The sequence below is a fragment of the Arvicola amphibius genome, chromosome 12, assembly GCF_903992535.2.
Source record: "Arvicola amphibius chromosome 12, mArvAmp1.2, whole genome shotgun sequence".
In the NCBI taxonomy this organism is placed as follows: Eukaryota; Metazoa; Chordata; class Mammalia; order Rodentia; family Cricetidae; genus Arvicola; species Arvicola amphibius.
The window spans coordinates 100,330,695-100,348,932 of record NC_052058.2 but is presented as its reverse complement, the minus strand read 5'-3'; the positions used below and the strand labels follow the sequence as shown (position 1 = coordinate 100,348,932).

The window sequence follows — 18,238 nt, the reverse complement described above, 5'->3', positions numbered from 1 at the left end:
TGGGCAATCCTTAATTTCTACATGTGTACGGGAAATAAGATCACTTGCCAGTTTTAGGAGTTTAAAAAATTCAATTCTAATGATGCTGGTACTTGCCAAAAATGAAGTACATTTTATCATGATGCAAGACTTTGATGCCATTGGTTTTCTTCCCACTAATTCAAAATGCTATTTCAAGCAAGGAGATCTAGGAAACACCCTTTTTTGTGAGGCCTAAACTACTCCCAAAGAGTGAGCAGGTGTAGCTAAGGGATACTTGATACTAATCAGGATCATTACAGCAAAGTATTTCTTTCTCTTTCTTTTTTTTTTTTTTTGGAAAATAGATGTTTTCATACAATTTATTCTGATTATGATTTTCCCTCCCCCAACTCCTCCCAGATCCTCTCCACTTCCCCAACCACCCAAATACACACCCTTTCTCTCTCTCTCTCATTATAAAATAGGCATCTAAATAGCAACAATAATAATTAATATAAAACAAACGCACAAAACAGAATAGGACAAAACAAACATACAAACAGACCCCCCCCCCAAAAAAGCACAAGAAACATACTGACACAGAGGCAAACACATTACACACACAGAAAATCCATAAAAACAAAATTGAAAGCCTTTGTCTATATGTATTTGTTATCAGTGTATGGGAATGTATACATGAATACATATACCCACAGAGGCCAGAAGAGTACCCTTAATCCCCTGTAAGTTGAGTTACAGGCAAGCTGTGAGGCACCTGACATGGTGCTGGGAACCAAAGTAGGGTACTCTGCAAGAACAGTATGTGCTCTTAACACTGAGCCATCTTCATCAGCCCCACACTAAAGTATTGCTTAGCCCCGGCTCCCTTGCTATAATAACTAGAATTACCTGAGGAACTATACATGTCTTTACTCAGGGGCTATCTGAGTCACATTATACCAGAATATCTAGGGGTATAGACAATTACTGTGGTTTAAAGTGTTCCCAAACAATTATAAATTACTAATCAGGGTAGAGAATCACTTTTGTATAGTTATGATGATTAAATAAAATGTAGTTATGTACCACAATTTACCAACAGCAATACTTATACGGATTAAAGAGCATTGAAATTAAACATTATTTCTAATCAAAACAAAGAATCTACACTGATAGCTTGAGCATAAGTTCCCAACTGCTTACACAGTTTTACTCTTCTTCAAGTTCTGACTCAATTAACAGTGAAACACACCCTCATTGTTTCCATTATATACTATTAACACACATATAGGTTCTAATAGGAAATTCAGTTTTCTGTGTGAATTAGATATTGAACCCAGCTATTAGATGAATGTGAAATGTTCCCACAGGCTCAAGTTTGAACACTTAGTACCCAGCTGGTGGTGCTGTTGTGGAAGGTTGTGGAGCCTTAAAGAGGAAGAGCCTTGCTGGCGGAAGTTAGTCACTGGGAGCAGGCCTTGAGGTTTGATAACTCAGTTCCCTTCCTGTTCTTCTCTCTGCTTTCGGTTATATATGTAATAACACCAGTTGCTTCATGTCATAATGGGCTATAACCAATGCTAAACTCCAAACCAAAATGAGCCCTTCTTCCCTTAAGTTGCTTCTTGACAAGAATTTAATCATAGCAATAAGAAAAATAACTAATACAATATAACTTGGAATTCATGCAAAATTAGGTAAACTTTTAGTATCCTGAGAATTATTTATAATGATAAGATTATTTTAAACATTGAACATCAACATCATATTTGCTAAATTTAGTATGTAAACTGTATTGTGATACATAAAATATGGTTTTAAGGAAGGAAAAGCAACAACAAAAACAAAGAGGTATAATGGTAAATTAAACACAACTTTGAAATTAGCCTAGATTCTATTACTATTGCAAATATTCCAGCTGTCTAATGTGGCACCTGTACTCTAGTGTCTTCTCATTATCAAAAAAGCAACATCAGCAAACAGAAAAGACTCTCAAGAACTATGACCTTTTTTTAAAAAAAGCTTGGGTAAGTATTGAGAACTCCACAGAAATCCAAGGATTAATTCAACAGATTTATTATTTTGCTGCTCCATTCTATCACATCACTAAGGTAATTCTGATAGCCACACACCGATATTCTTATATTTGAGAAGTGTACAGAAAGTATAGTATTTTAATTCTTTTCATTAAAATTACTAATTCTACATTTTGCCAAGCACACAAGGTTATCATTCAGCTTACTTTAACAATGACTGTCATTAACCTCTCTTATTTCTACCCTAAACATTTTACCTAGTTCTCGAGGACACTGCTGAAATGTTGCTATAGATCATTCTCAAGTACTTTCTCAAGTAGAAGTGACACGCTGAGACTTAGAATGGGCAGTCAGGTGGGCATGGAGAGGCCCAAATGTGCTTTATCCCTGTAACATTTTCTTTGGAATTAAAAGTTAAAAATACATCCTTCACATGATATTAATATATATGAAATCTTATGCTCTCCTCAACAAAAAGAAAGAAAAAACCCAGAATATGCTTTTGATGAAAAAAACCATATATACCAGAAACTCTCAATATGCAGCATGCCTTGGATATAAGCCAGTGCCATCTTATTTCCTCATTCAGTTTCAGCAGTGCTGCTTGTGGCTGGAAGAGGTGGCTCTGGGTGTTCAACACCTGAAAGCTCTCCCAGTCATCCAAATAGGGAGGAAAGGGTTACCGTAAGACAATTTATAAACTCTTCAGTATAAATTAGAAGTTTAAGTTTTCAGCATGGACATTTATTTTTGCCTAGTTATTTGCATTTTTTCATATTTGATCTTTGCCAATGTTTTCAAAAGAAACTGTTCCAAAAACCCACCTTGTATATTCTTCTTGTAACTTGTTGGGATCACTTACAAAGAATTTGACTCTGAAATTCAAACTGTAAGGAGATCCTCCTAAAATTAACAAAAATAGCTCTAATTAATCAGATTATGTTAGGCTATCATCTTTATAAGGCATATTTGCAAAACATCAAGTAAATAGTATGCTCACTCTTTAGCTGCTTCCTTATTGGTTTGTTTGGATCCAGCCACCTCTGAAAAATAAAGAGAAATTTCTTTTTTCCTTGAGAAACTAACATATCGGTCATTGTATATGTTTGAATTAAAGACCTCATTTTGAAAAATGGTTAGGTAGAAACAAAATTAAATTAGAAGTAATATTGCTTCATGATTGCTAGTGATGTTGAAGATTCACCCATGGTAGGTGAGCCTGGACTGCATTAGAAGGCAGTCCAGCAGGAGCCTGGGAGCAAGCAAGTTAGCAAAGATCCTTCAGTGTTTCTGTTTAGGCTCCTGCCTTGATGTCGCTTGGTTAAGACAAAATAAATAAATAAAACCCTTTGTCCCCAAGTTACTTTTGCTCAGTGCTGTATCACAGCAAATTAGCACAGTCATAAACTACATTTATCTTAATGATTATCTAAATGTGAGATTAATCTACCCAAAGCTGGATTTCCTTGATCAGTTTTTCTTCAAACTAAAATACTCTGCTATAAAAAACACAAATACACTGGGTATGATGGCACACGCCTTTAATCCCAGCCCTTGGAAGGCAGAGGCAAGTAGATTTCCATGAGAGTTTGAAGCTAGCCTGGTTTACAAAGTGACTTCCAGGTTAGCGATGGTGGTTATATAGAAACCTTAAAAAAAGAAAAGAAAAGAAACAAATATTTAATTAAATGTGTGAAGATGACAGAGCTTAGAAATAATATTATAATAAGCATTGAGAAACTTAACAATGTTCATAAATGACATCAGTGAGACAGGATTTAGGTTTTTGATTAAAACTGTAAAGGTGAGGCTGAAGAGACAGCTCAGAGGTTAAGAGGACTGGCTGCTCTTTCAGAGGTCCTGAGTTCAATTCCCAGGAACCACATGTTGGCTCAAAACCATTTAGTGCTCACAAACATCTGTAATGAGATCTGGTGCCCTTTTCTAGCTTACAGTAAATACTGTACACATAATACATAAATCCTTAAAAAAACTGTGAAGGTGGAAACTGATAACATGTAGAATCCATTTATAAGAATGATTTAATCAAGAAAACAAAAACTAGGTTTGGGCTGGCGAGATGGCTCACTTGCATAGAATGGCATTTGCAGCTAAGCCTGATGACCCAAATTTAAGGACCTAAGGATGGTGGACTTGATTTTCAAAATTTGTCCTTTGGTCTCCACACGTTCTGTGGCACAAACAGTTGCATACTACCACATACATACACACAATAAATAAATGTAAAGATCAAAAAGACATAAAATTCAACATAACAAGTCAACCCACAAAGAAATATTATACATCAATAAGAAAAAAGTGAGCCAGGTGGTGGTGGCGCATGCCTTTACTCCAGGCACTGAGAGGCAGAGGCAGGCAGATCCCTGTGAGTTCAAGGCGAGTGAGTTCAAAACCCTGTGGGGGGAGGAGGAGAAAGAAAAAGAAGAAAGACCAATATTAATAAAAAAATTGGCAATGGACAGTAAGTTCACAACTAGGGAATAAAAGGCATTTAAATATATAAAGATAGCCAATCTTGATCACAATTTAAAAAATTCAAAATAAATGCTATGCTGGGCTCTGCTTTTGAGACAGGGTTTCAGTAATTAGAACTAATGTTGCTTTGAACTTATAAACCCCCTCCAGAGCCTCCAAAGTACAAGTACAGATATGTGCCACTACACCTCTGTACACAACAGCATAAGTTTTTTTAAACTATGAATAACACTGGTATATCATTATGTCTTTGTTTCATTTCTAATTGTTGTGATAAAATACCCTGACAAAAGCTACTTAAAGGTGAAAGAGTTTGTTTTACCTTACAGTACCAGGTCCACTCTAGAAGTTCACTCTAGAAAGGAGGTCACAGTTGCAGGAGCTAAAAGCAGCTAGCTATTTACATCACATCCATGGTAGAGAGCAAAGAGTAGAAAAACAATGCCCACATGCTGGCACTTTGCTCACTTTCTCCTTTTAGTACAGTCCAGGACCCAAACCAAGGGAATGATTCCACCAATTTTAGGCTCTTCCTTCCCATATAAACTAACATACTCAAGAAAATCTCACACAGATACCCATAGGCCAATTTACACAGTTCCTTATTAGGAATCTTTACCAGGTGATTCTAGATTGTATCACATTGACAACTAATACTAACCAATACAAACTACTTTTATTGCCAGCCGATTACTACTCCAGTCCACAAATGTGTCACTGTGGATGGCTAGGTTATTCTGCTCTTTTGAACATCTAAGCATATTTAAGATGCTATGAACATCTAAGCATAATTGTTTTTGTGTGGGTATAGAAATGTTTTCAAGACTTGAATAGAATTTAAAAACAAGTATTATAAATTTTATTTTACTTTGTGATGTGGGAGAATGGTCTGTATTCTGTCAATTATATTTTAAATAAACGTTGATTGGCCAGTAGGCAGGCAGAAAGTATAGGAGGGTCAAAAACAGGAGAATTCTGGGAAGGAGGAAGCCCATTCCTCTGCAGTCCCGGCCCAGACAAAGAAGAACCAAGATGTGACTATCTCGCTTAAAAAGGTACTGAGCCATGTAGCTAACATAGATAAGAATAATGGACTAATAGAAGTTATAAGAGTTAATAAGAAGCCTGAGCTAATAGTTTATAGTTAATGTAGACATCTGTGTGATTTCTTTGGGACTTAATGACTGTGGGAACCGGGAAGGACAGAAACCTCAGACAACAACTTTGTGTGCATACCTGTGTATGTAAATGAATAAACATGCTCATGTGTATGTGAGTATACCTGTGCGCATGAGCATGTATGCATGTGAAGGCTAGAGAATAATCTTGGATGGTGTTCCTCAGAAGGCATGAAATCAGGGATGTAGAGTGCTTCAATTTGGCCAGTATTTGCTCATTTTCTGGAAGAACTTCCAGTAGAAATAGATTATGTGATTGTTTGATTATACTTGATATTATTGTTGATATGTTGAAAGGATTAGCTGCACACAGCATTCCTACTGTATCTTAGCTAGTGAGTGATACTGTTTTTTTTTAACTATGGCAAGTGTAATTTCCAACACAGTAAGCGCCTTTACCCACTGAGCCATCTTGCTGATCCTCCAGTTTATTTTTTTGAAACAAGGCCAGTAAATCACAAGGGCTCTTCCTGTTTCTGCTTCCTTGATGATGGAATTATAATGTACTGTTGTGCTTAGCTTTTTATATGGTTTCTGTAATATCAAACTCTAGTCCTAATTATGTACAGCAAGCACTTTACCAACTCAGTCTTCCAGCCCAAAAGATGTTTTATTTAAATATTTATTATATACATACTAATGTGACAAGCCCTGCTGTATGCAATGCATATGTAAAAGTTCAATTCACCTCCTTAACCCCAGACTGATACTATTTGTATATCTTTAAAAATTGCTCTTCCCAATATAAATCATGGTTTATTCACTTGGGTAAATCTATTTTATAGTGTTGACTTCCCTCAAATATTGGTATCTACTTGTTACTTATTATTTGTAAATACTTTCTATCTTCGAGAAAAGACGAAATATATATTTTGACTCTGAATAGTTGGCAAGGGATTCATAAGCTGCTAGTCTCTGGTTCACCAAGATGTGAACTGCTCTGCTCCACTAGCTTCTCCATGTCATGATAAACTAGCACCTCGTAAACTGTGTTTCTACTAGGTATTTTGTCACAGTAATACAAAAGTAATCAGTGGGGAAACTTTTAGTATAGCTATGTTGTACTGTCTAGTACCTTTCCATTTCAACTTGAAGAATTTGCCTTAAACATTTAATATAAATCGAATGGTAATGTAATAACTTAATCTCTCTACCTCTGGCAACTTATTTTGTTTTGTGAGATCGAATCTCACTTGACTTAGGGTTTTATTGTTGTGAAGAGACACCATGGCCATGGAAACTCTTATAAAGGAAAACATTTAATTGGGGCTCGCTTACAGCTCAGTAGTTTAGTCCATTATCATCATGGCAGAAAGTATGGCAGTGTGCAGGTAGACATGGTGATGGAGAAGGAGTTAAGAGTTCTATACCTTGATCAGCTGGCAAAAGGCAGACAACTTTTTTGAATTTCTAAGACCTCAAAGCCCACCCCCTAGTGACAAACTTCCTCCAACAAAGCCACACCTACTCCAATAAGGTCATACTAATAGTGTCACTCCCTGTGGACATGAGTGTAAACACTCAAGTATTTAAACATATGAGTCTATGGGGGCCATTCCTATTCAAACCATCACTCTCACTCAGTAGCCAACCTGGCTTTACCTCCCAGTGCTCCTGGTTCAGTCTTCAAGTGCTAAGACAACAAATGCCATACTTGAACTTTCTCACATTTGAAGTAATTTTGCTGGATAGAGAATCTCTCAGATCACTACAGTTTTCTTCCAGTATTTTAACTATATTTGTTCCATTGCCTCTGGATTGCAAGTTTTCTATTAAGAAATCTCCTACTATGTTTGCAATGGTCTGTCCTGTCTCTTTTTAAGAGACAAGCCACGCCCACTCCCTCCCCGATCAGGGAAGGCAGGCTGATCTTCAGCTTCCAGCCTGAGCACCTTCCTTTTCTGTCTCCCTCTTGAAGAGGCAGCTTCTGCCTCTCCCCACTTCTCCCCTCCCCCAATTCTGTCTGTCTGTCTCTCTGCTTTTCTCCCCTTCTCTCTTCCCCTTCCATATCCTATTAAATAAATATCTAACCTCACTCTGCATGGTGTGCCTATCCATGTCTCTGTCTCTCACCTGCCACGTGGTTTCCTGCCTGGGACTAGCCGCCTTCAGAGACCTGCAGTGTGGTCTTGTGGCATGCCCATCTGTATGTCTCTCCTTGTGGCCTGCTGAAGCCACTCAGGGAACTGTGCCTTTCCTGCCTGAGAATGGCTGCTCTCAGTAAAATGGATTATTAAAAATATGCTGCAGGATCCCCAGTGGTGGCAGGCAGCAGGCCCTGAGAGCAGCCAGTCCCAGGCAGGGACCACTGCAGGTGCCAGAGCAGTGGCTGGTCCAGGGCAGGGAGACATGCGGCAGCAGGTAAGAGACAGTGACATGGATAGGCACACCATGCAGAGTGAGGTTAGATATTTATTTAGTGGTTATGGAAGGGAGAAGAGAAGAACAGAGAGGGAGAGAGAGAGAGAGAAAGAGAGAGAGAGAGAGAGAGAGAGAGAGAGAGAGAGAGAGAGAGAGAGAGAGAGAGAGAGAGAGAGACAGACAGAGAGACAGACAGAGACAGAGAGAGACACAGAGAGAGAGGGAGCGAAAAAGAGAGAGAGAGATGGGGAGAGAGAGGAGAGGAGAGAAGGGAGAGACAGAAGCTGCCTCTCTGAGAGGGAGACAGAAAAAAGAGAAGGAACTCAGGCTGGAAGCTGAATATCAGCCTGTCTCAACAGATGGGGGTGGGAGTGGGTGTGGCTTGTTTCTTAAAGAGACAGAACAATCATTACACTTGAGACCTGCTGTTTGTTGCCTGCTGCCACAGGGCCCACTGCTGTGGCTCAGGGACCTGCAACATTTTTAATGAATCCATTACAATTTTGAGGATCCTCTGTACCTGTTGAGACAGTTTTCTCTCACTTCTTTCAAGATTCTTTTTGTTTGCCAATAGTTTTTAATCACTCAGATGTTTCTTCAAATTTGGAAGCTTTTGGCTATTAACTTCTTCCAATAATATCTTCATCCCCTTTCTTCTCTCCACTTTTTAGAGGTATTCCTCAGGTTTTATTTTTCTACTAAATCTTCATAAATTCCATTTTCTAAGGAATCCTTAAAATTCAGATAGTGGTATGCACGTACCAGGACAGAAGTACCATGTGATGCTAAAAGTAACCCAAAATGGAAAAAGAAGCAGTTGAAAACAGAAAACATTTGAGGGAAGTTGACACTATGAAACAGATTTATCCAAGTGAATAAACCATATTTTATATTGGGAAGAGCAATCTGTAAAGATAAATACTACCAATCTTAGGGTTAAAAACAAAGGGTGAAAAAGAGAAAAACCACAGTTTTTTCATAGTTTTTCATAGTTTTCCAGGTTTTAGCCCTAGGGCAAGCTCTAATTGTTTATGAGATAAGCAACATGCTTGAGATGTCAGAAGACAGTTAAGAAGACAGAACCTTAGATAACTGAAGTTGAGTTCTGAAGGGAGAAATCAGTGGAAAAACTAAGGTCCCAACAAACACAGACATACAAGCTACCCCAATTCATGCTTAAAGATGAAAAAAAAAGAGAAATATATATGTATAGAAAGACCCAAGAGTACCCCACCACCAACAAACAGCTGGAAACTTTAAAAAAAAATGAGTACAGCACTGGCAAAATGGCTCGGTAATAAAGGCACCACCCAAGTCAGATCCCTAGGACCCAAATATTGGGAACAGAGAACTAACTAATACTATGTTGTGCTCAGAACGCCACCAGTATGCTGTGACATACTTGTACCCACAAACATATACACAAAAAAGTATTCACAATTCTTCTTCCTTGTGATCCTGTATGCTAAAACCGCAAAAGCAAGCCTCTGTTTAAAGAAATTATCTTTTGTACTATAGTTGATAACAATCAGTCTTTCTAAGATAGGGATATGGGGATTGAACCAAAGACTTTATATGTGATAGACAAGTACATTATCACTGAACTATATATTCTCAAGCCTTTCTATACTTTTAATTTTGAAATAGTTAGGGTCTCATTAAGGCTTGCCTTGAACTCTTTCAGTATCCTTGTAGGTCCTTGAAGCTATTATCTAACTTAGTTTCTCAAGAAGCTGAGTACACCACATTGAAATTCTTATCTGTGCCCACAGGCTGACTAGGAAAATTTAATTCAGTGATCCTGGTGGATATATATTAACTTTTTAGTTTCCTAATGCATATCAGCCAGTGTTTAGCAAATACTCTTTTCATAGTGAAAGGAATAGATATTAAATTTTATCTTATACAAATGATACTTCAATTATGCATATTTAGTTTTAAAAACACCTAGGGCAGGGTTGGAGAGATGGCACAGAGGTTAAGAGCATTGCCTGCTCTTCCAAAGGTCCTGAGTTCAATTCCCAGCAACTATATGGTGGCTCACAACCATCTGTAATGGGTGTCTTAATGGGGTCACATCTGTAATGTGACCTCTTCTGGCCTGCAGGCATATACACAGATAGAATATTGTATGCATAATAAATAAATAAATATTTAAAAAACCACCTAGGGCTCACTTTCTTCAGATGGGGAAAAAAAAGGTTACCTCCCTATCACTACTATTCAGTACTGTCCTAGTGATCCCTTGCCATGCAATAATGAACAAAAAATAATGAGGGACAAACAAAAGAAAAAGAGTAGACAGAAAAAAATAAAAGTGTCTATATGATATAATAATTTACCAGTGCATACTAAGAATAATGAAATAAATAAATAGACTAGGTGTTTATAAAGATTATGACAAAATTAATTGGGTGCTCTGGGGTTTATACAAAAGATAAGGTAGTTTTATGTTTATTTATTTATTTTAGTTTTGGGGGACAGAGTTTCTCTCTGTAGCCTTGGTTGTCTTGGAACTATCTCTGAAGACCAGGGTAGCCTTGAACTCACAGAGATCCACCTGTGCCTGACTCTCAAGTGCTGGGATTAGAGGTGTGTGCCACCATATCCCGGCTTGTAAGCATTATTTTTCACTTAAAAATATAATGGTATTTTTTAATCATAGTAAGAACTAAATTAGATATATGTAAGACATATTCTTAATTACAACAGATGTTTCATAAATATTATTCCTTATTCTTTTTTCTTTAAAGAATGGAATCTTTTTAATATATTAGTTATCATCAAAGCCTTAGGATAACTTCACATTGATAATTAGTAGAGCTGGGGAGATGGTTCAGTAGATAAAAATGCTTACTGTGCAAGCTCGAAGACCTGAATTTAAACTCTTAGCACCCACATAAAGTTAGACATAGCAGTTTCTGCCTGTAACCCCAGGCATTAGAGCATGGAGACAGGTAGATCCTGAAAGCTTGCTCGTAAGCCAGCCTAGCCTAAACAGAAAGATTCCAGTTCAGTGAGAAATCCTATCTTAAAACAAGGCAGAGAATGAGAAAGACATCACATATCTCCTGTTCTGTCCTGCACACCTACACATTAGCATGCAACACACACACACACACACACACACACACACACACACACACACCAATAAATAGTGGGACAATAGGAACTGAACTCTTAAGTCTCTGTCTTGGAAATATTCTGGAATCAGATAGCTCTTTCTGAATATTAAAATATAAAGCTCAGTGGTAGAAATAACAGTTCTGTGTAAAAAAGAAATATGAGCACAGGGAATTAGGAGAGCCAAGTCATTGGTTTTATTAATGTAAGAAGTAGCTCAGGATTTAACTCTGTGGATTCAAGTAATAGCTTCGAAAAATATGAGTGCTGCCCTGGAAATTTTCCAAAGTCTCTTTCTTTTTTCCTTCTTTCTTTCCTTTTTTTTGGGGGGGGGGGGTTCGAGACAGGGTTTCTCTGTGGCTTTGGAGCCTCTCCTTGTAGACCAGGCTGGCCTCGAACTCACAGAGATCTACCTGCCTCTGTCTCCCAAGTGCTGGGATTAAAGGCGTATGCCACCACCACCTAGCTTCCAAAGCCTCTTTTAAGGTTTAAAATTCTATGACCATTCTATTTAAACAGCCTTATAATGAAATTTGGAATTTATTTATTTCTATGTTTGCCCACATGAGTTTGTGTACTATGTATGTAAGAAACCATAGAGGCCAGAAAAGGATATCAGATCCCCTAGAACTAGAGGTACAGGGGATTATGGAGCTGTCCTATGGGTCCTGGAAACCAAATCCAGGCCCTCTGCTGTTGTAGGCAGCTGCTAGTTTGTTCCTAACTGCTCAGCAGCAAAATAATCACACAGAAACCATATTATTTGGAATACTGTTTGAGCAATAGCTTAAGTGAATCTCTGGCTAACTCATCTTAATTTAACCCATCTCCATTAATCCGTGTATTACTACAAGGCTGTGGTTTCCAGCTTCTGTCTTTGATGGGGCTACATATGCTCTCACTGACTCCATCTTCTTTCTGCCAGCATTCAGTTTAGTTTTCCCATGAAGCACGAAGTTTCAAAGACAGTTGTGCCTATATTGGCAGATTGTCAGTCACTTTCTTCTGTGTCCTGCAGAATGTCTGGCAGTCTTTTTCATGAAGCAAGAACCCTGAAGTAATGTCTCACCTTTAAGCAAGTTCAACAATCATTTCTCTGTGGGTCCTGCATGTCCAATTTATACAGCAAAACATTAAGCAGCCCAGGCAAGAACAGTTTCTTCCCAAATGGCTAGTAAACCAATGCCCATCTTCCTCTTGATGTAACTGGTGCTGTCAGTAGCAGATGTGTCTTACTGTCATGAAAGTCCTAAGTTCTTAAAACATTTTAAATGTCATATTCTGAAGGTCTCTGGAAGGTTTGAAGACTATCTAACTAAAATATATTTCTATATATCTAGAAAAACCTAACTAACATGATTGACAAATATAGATGATTATCTTTTTTTTTTTTTTTGGTTTTTCAAGACAGGGTTTCTCTGTAGTTTTTGGAGCCTGTCCTGGAACTAGCTCTTGTAGACCAGGCTGGTCTCGAACTCACAGAGATCCACCTGCCTCTGTCTCCCAAGTGCTGGGATTAAAGGCGTTCGCCACCACTGCCCGGCTTAGATGATTATCTATTAACCTATATTTCTTAATTACACATTACATATTTAAATGAGTTGCAGAAACACAATACCTTAATCAAAAGCAAAAATACATATATAACAAAACTGAGCTTAAATTTATATCAATAAACCAAGATCCATATCAATGCATATTATTCATCTCTATAGAATATCCCCCTTTAAATGTAAACAAGCATTTATAAACAATATGAGAACTTGGGCATAGTTCTCTCCAAACTGCTTCCTGCTTTTTGTTGGGCAAAGTAATTTTTTGGGGTGTTTACAGTGACCTTACAAGGGGTCTTGGTCCATCAAACCACATTAGTTTGGAAGGATTCCATAGGTTCTCATCCTTTGTGGAAATGAAAGAAGAACTTGTTTTCCAAAGCAACATATCCTTAGACCCAAATTTGGAAGTCAAGAAAACTTTAGACCATATATGTTGGTTTAGCTTAGCAGCCCATAAGCTAATGAAATGTCTCTGTACTTAGCTCATTTACAATAAAAAAAATTCAAAGAAAACACAATAATATACATAATCCAGATTCTCAGTGTATATTCCATCTTTATGTGGCTTATTTTTCTTTATTCCTATTACTTTTTCTACAAGATTACTCTGTATCTTTAAAGACATTATTTATTTTTTAAAAACCATTTATTTCTTTTTATAACTTTTATAACTCTCTATACTCTTTTACTTCTCTCTCCCAAGCCTATGTACAGTTATCTAACATTGAGACCCATTTAGAGGTCTTTCCCATCTGGATTTGTCTTTATTGCATATCTGTAATTATTTTCTGACCAGAAGCGCTTCTTAGAATGCTAAGTGTCTTTAATAAGACGAAGGCTGCTTTTCCTTTTCGTGCCGCCCAGTCCAACATGGCAGGGCAGAGGTCTGTTTAGCATGAGCAATGCTCACAGCCCCAGTTTTCAGGCACACAGCAGGTCTATGTTGCCATTAAGCAAGTTGGAGCACTCTGCTCACAAACACCATTTAAATGCTCCATAGCCATACCTCTCAAAAGAGTCAGAGTTTATGCTGACAACATAGCCAGGCAGGTAAGCCACTGTTTCAATACCATGAAGCTTTTTTTCTTCTACCACTAAATCAGGAAAACCTTTTTTTTTTTTTTTTTTGAGTACTGACATGTTTTATCCCCCCCTTTTTTATCGCTTTTTTTCCTTTTTTTTTTTCAATTTGCTCAGGAGCTCCTGTCTTTTTCTACTTTCTATTTCTCATGTAGATTAGGTATATGTGAGTCTCTCTTAGTGTCCTCATTGTTATCTAAGTTCTCTGGGATTGTGCTTTGTAGGCTGGTTTTCTTTGCTTTATATTTAAAAAACACCTATGAGTGAGTGCATGTAATAATTGTCTTTCTGTAGGAAGGAGCCACAGTGTTAAGCCATGCTTAGCTCTGTGTGTGTGTGTGTGTGTGTGTGTGTGTGTGTGTGTGTGTGTGCGCGCGCGCGCGCGTGCAAATTCCTTCCCAAATTCAGATTTTAAGTGGGTTTTAGTTGGTCACATTGGTGCACCAATTTGTTGTAGGAGGCCACTAGTTTGTTCCCAGCTGCTCAGCCACAAAATAATCACACAGAAACTGTATCATTTGCAATACTGTTTAGTCAATAGCTTAAGCATATTCCTGGCTAACTTATATCTTAATTTAACTCATCTCCATTAAGCCGGGTATTGTCCCAAGGCTGTGGGTTACTGGGTGAAATTCCAGTGTCTGTCTCTGGAGGGGCTACATGTCTTCTCACTGACTCTACCTTCTTTCTGCCAGTATCCAATTTACTTTTCCCCGCCTAGCTCTGTTCTGTCCTGCTCTGATATATGCTCAAAGCAGTTTCTTTATTAACCAATGGTACTCATAGCATACAGAGAGGAATCGCACATCACTCTACAAGAGATGTAAGCTATCAGAGCCATCTCTCCAGCAACCATAAAGAAAAAGGTAAAACACTGATTCAGAGAACTCTGTCTTCAAACTACAAATTTTCTAAATAGTAAAAGTATTTCTTTCAAAATCCATTCCTCCTGACCAGAAATGACAGCACACACCTGCATCTCCACACTGGGGGCTGAGGACTGGAGTATGAGGCCAGCGTGGGCTACAAAACAACACTTCACATTGAACAGAGAAAGAAAAACAAACAACAAACAAACAAAAAAGACCCAGAAATCCATTACATTAATAAAAAAAAGCATATTTTTGTTAAGTCTTTCATAGTCTAGTCACATAAAATTACAAAGAATACAGCTAGGCCCATAATAGGTATATTTCTTTAGTACAGTTTATAATGCTTAATTGTCAAAGTAAGCATCTCTCTGAAGTCACTAGATTTTATCCTCTATTTCTCTGACCTGATGTTTCTAACCAGAAGAACCAGGACCGGGAGAACTAAAAAGTAGGTAAGAACCTAAGGAGCTTAAGACTGAGGATTTGCACAGTTCTGAAATGGAATATCCCATGTAAGGGTCTTCATAAAATATTCTTACTTCGGAAATTTCCACTAACAAACTAAGACTTGTTAGAATATTCATGAATATCACAAAACAACCCCAATTACATCTTAGTAAACTTACATACACCTAAAGCAGTAGTTCTCAACCTTTCCAATGTTGCAACCTTTAATACAGTTCCACATGCTGTAGTGAAACCTGACTATAATATTATTTTCATTGCTACTACATAACAGTAATTTTGCCACTGTTATGAATCCTAATGTAAATACTTTTGGAGGTTTGTTAAAGAAGCTGTGACCCACAGGTTGAGAACTTCTGACCTCAAAGGTTTCTTGCTTTAGATCAAGAGGCCTGAGACACAATAAAACTAGTACTACACTTTACAAGTTGACTTATAACTATAAATATCTAAAAGGAATAGACTCAGATACCTTTAAACAACAAGAAAAGCAAAATAGGAAAAGGAATTGAGTCTAATTCTTCAATTAAAAATGTTAAGCTCATTAAATCATAAAGGGCTTTATATAAGAAACAGAAAAACTACAAGGAAATAAAAGGCAACTGCTTGAACTTACTGGGTTATCTGTGGAATCATCAGCCAACTGTAAACCAAAATAGTCTCGCTCAGTCAAATCAAGATGCTTGAAGACTATATCCAACAGAACTTGCCCCTGATCATGTTTCTGGAAGAAAAATAATACAAAACCATCGTTATAGTGTGTTTATACCTTTTTTTCTTCCCTTTTCCTTTTAGAGACAAAGCTCACTAAGTAGCCCTGGCTGGCCTTGAACTCACAAAGATTCACCTTCTTCTGCCTCCCAAGAACTAGAATTAAAGGTGTGGACTGTATGTTTTTAACCTTGCATAACTTTTTGTCCTTTTTTACTACAATGGCCATTGTTTTTACACTAATGACTTCATTGAGAATAAAGTTTGACATGTGAATACTTTAAAAAAAAACTGGTCATAGAGAAAATAATAAATATGAAGATAAGAAACTTTTGATTGAAAATATCTTCTGTAGGCTATTATCATGGTATTTTTGTTATTATATAGCTGCCACAATAACTTGTGTATGCATATATATGTGTATATGCATACATGTCTGTGCTATCTCTCTATGCCTTTTATTTTTACACTATATGACTAGAAAGGTGATTACAGTTTAAAATACAGCTTTGTATAGAAGTCATAAAAGCAGTAGATGGAAAAACTTTGAAGGAAATTTGAGAAAGGCCTTTGATTTGACAGAACAAAACATTACAATTACATACAGAATTTTAGAAAATATCTAACTTTAACCTTAGCAAATCAGTAATGTAGACATTATTATCCCCATGTTCCACAGCTACTAAATATGGTACAGAAGAAATACTTGAATAATTTACTAAGTAATGAGCAAAAATAACAGATAAAACAGAAATTAACAAGTTTATCAATAATAATAGAAATTAAAATGAGAAGTCACAATGACATGCCATGAGTAGATAACAAAAAATAAAATCCAATGAGTAAGATAAAAATATTTATTTACCTATAGAACTACTAAATGATACAATTTTTAGGGAAAAAATTAGAAAACTGAGTGTGCATGCAGAAGTATCCAACTGTGTGTGCATGTGGAAGCACCCATCTGGGTGTATATGTGGAAGCATCCATGTGTGCATACAGAAATAACAATCTGTGTGTGTGTGTACAAAAGTGCCCATCTCTCCCTCTCTCTCTCTCTCTCTCTCTCTCTCTGTGTGTGTGTATGTGTGTGTGTGTGTGTGTAACACCCATATGTGTGTGTGCATGTGGATGCACACATTTGGTTGTATGCATGAGGAATCACCCATCTGTGTGTGTGTGTGTGTGTGTGTGTGTGTGCGTGCGTGCGCGCATGTGGGAGCATCCTTCTGTGTGAGTGCATATCGAAGTACCCATCTGGGTGTGTATGTATGGAATCACACATCTGGGTGTGTGCATGCAGCAGGACACATCTGGGTGTGTGCATATGGAAAATCAGAGGTTGATGTCAGCTATCTCCTCTATTGTGCTCAATATCTTTTTAATAATTTTACATTATTTTTACATTAATCTATGTGTGTCTACACAAGTGCACATGTACATGCAGAAGCACATATGTGGGGGTAAGAATTGAAATTTTAGGAGTTAGTTCTCTCCTTTCACCATGTGAGTTGCAGTGACTAAACTCGGGTGGTCAAGACTGTCAACCTGTACCTGCTGAGCCATGTTGCTTGCCCCTCTCTAGTTTTTGAGTCAGGATCCATCACTGAACCCGGAGTTCATTATTTAGGATAGCCCTGGATGGCCAGAATCCTAGATCCCTAGGATCCTCCTGTCTCCATACCCCAGCATGGAGTTACAGACAGGTGCAGTTATGCTAGCTTTTAATAGGAGTACTGAGGATCTAATTTCAGGCTCTTGCATACTTTCCATACTTGCACACTTTACTTCCAAGAGCCATCTCCCCAGAATAAATTTCTAAGTATTAAGCAAAAACAGTAACTTTATCAACTATTTCAGGTATACCTGAACAGCAAAACAAAATCTAATATTGAAAGAAATAGCTTAAACAAATCAATGTGTTCACTAGAAAACATAGCATGGTATATTTTACTATTATTTCCTCTCATTGGCTATAGTAGTCAGAAAGATTCTAAATCAAGTTAGAAGCAATCACAGAGCAGAAAGGACTTTTTTCTCATAATATAAAGTATAAAGGTAGAACAGATTCCAGAGCTAAATAAATCAGCCAATAAGAGGCAATCAAGAACTAAGTTCCCGCCCTTTTGCCTCACCTGCATTCCAGGGCTTGCTATATTTCTGGGCATTTAACAACTTTATCAGCAACTCCAAGATCCATACCCATACATGATGGCATTCAAGAAAACAAACATATTTCTAAAGTTACTGCGCAAAAAGACTATATATCATGTCTTACTGGTCAAAACTGCATCAAGAATGACAACCAATGGAAGAAAGTATGTGCTTCAAATGGCACTACTCAATACTGGTGCCCATTTGGTTACCTGTATTAAAACAAAATTAAATACTGCTGCAAT

General features: G+C 37.4%; 1 protein-coding gene across 1 annotated transcript in view; it reads right to left on the bottom strand.

The window, feature by feature from the left end:
* Positions 1–18,238, bottom strand: part of Ptpn4 (protein tyrosine phosphatase non-receptor type 4) — a 177,079-nt gene that overhangs the window by 91,149 nt on the left and 67,692 nt on the right. Inside the window, exons 3-5 of the mRNA XM_038349264.2 lie at positions 15,745–15,852; positions 2,998–3,040; positions 2,822–2,900 (exon numbers count right to left, since the gene is read on the bottom strand). Of these exons, the coding sequence (XP_038205192.1) occupies positions 2,822–2,900; positions 2,998–3,040; positions 15,745–15,852 (230 nt within the window). The remainder of the gene's footprint in view (positions 1–2,821; positions 2,901–2,997; positions 3,041–15,744; positions 15,853–18,238) is intronic.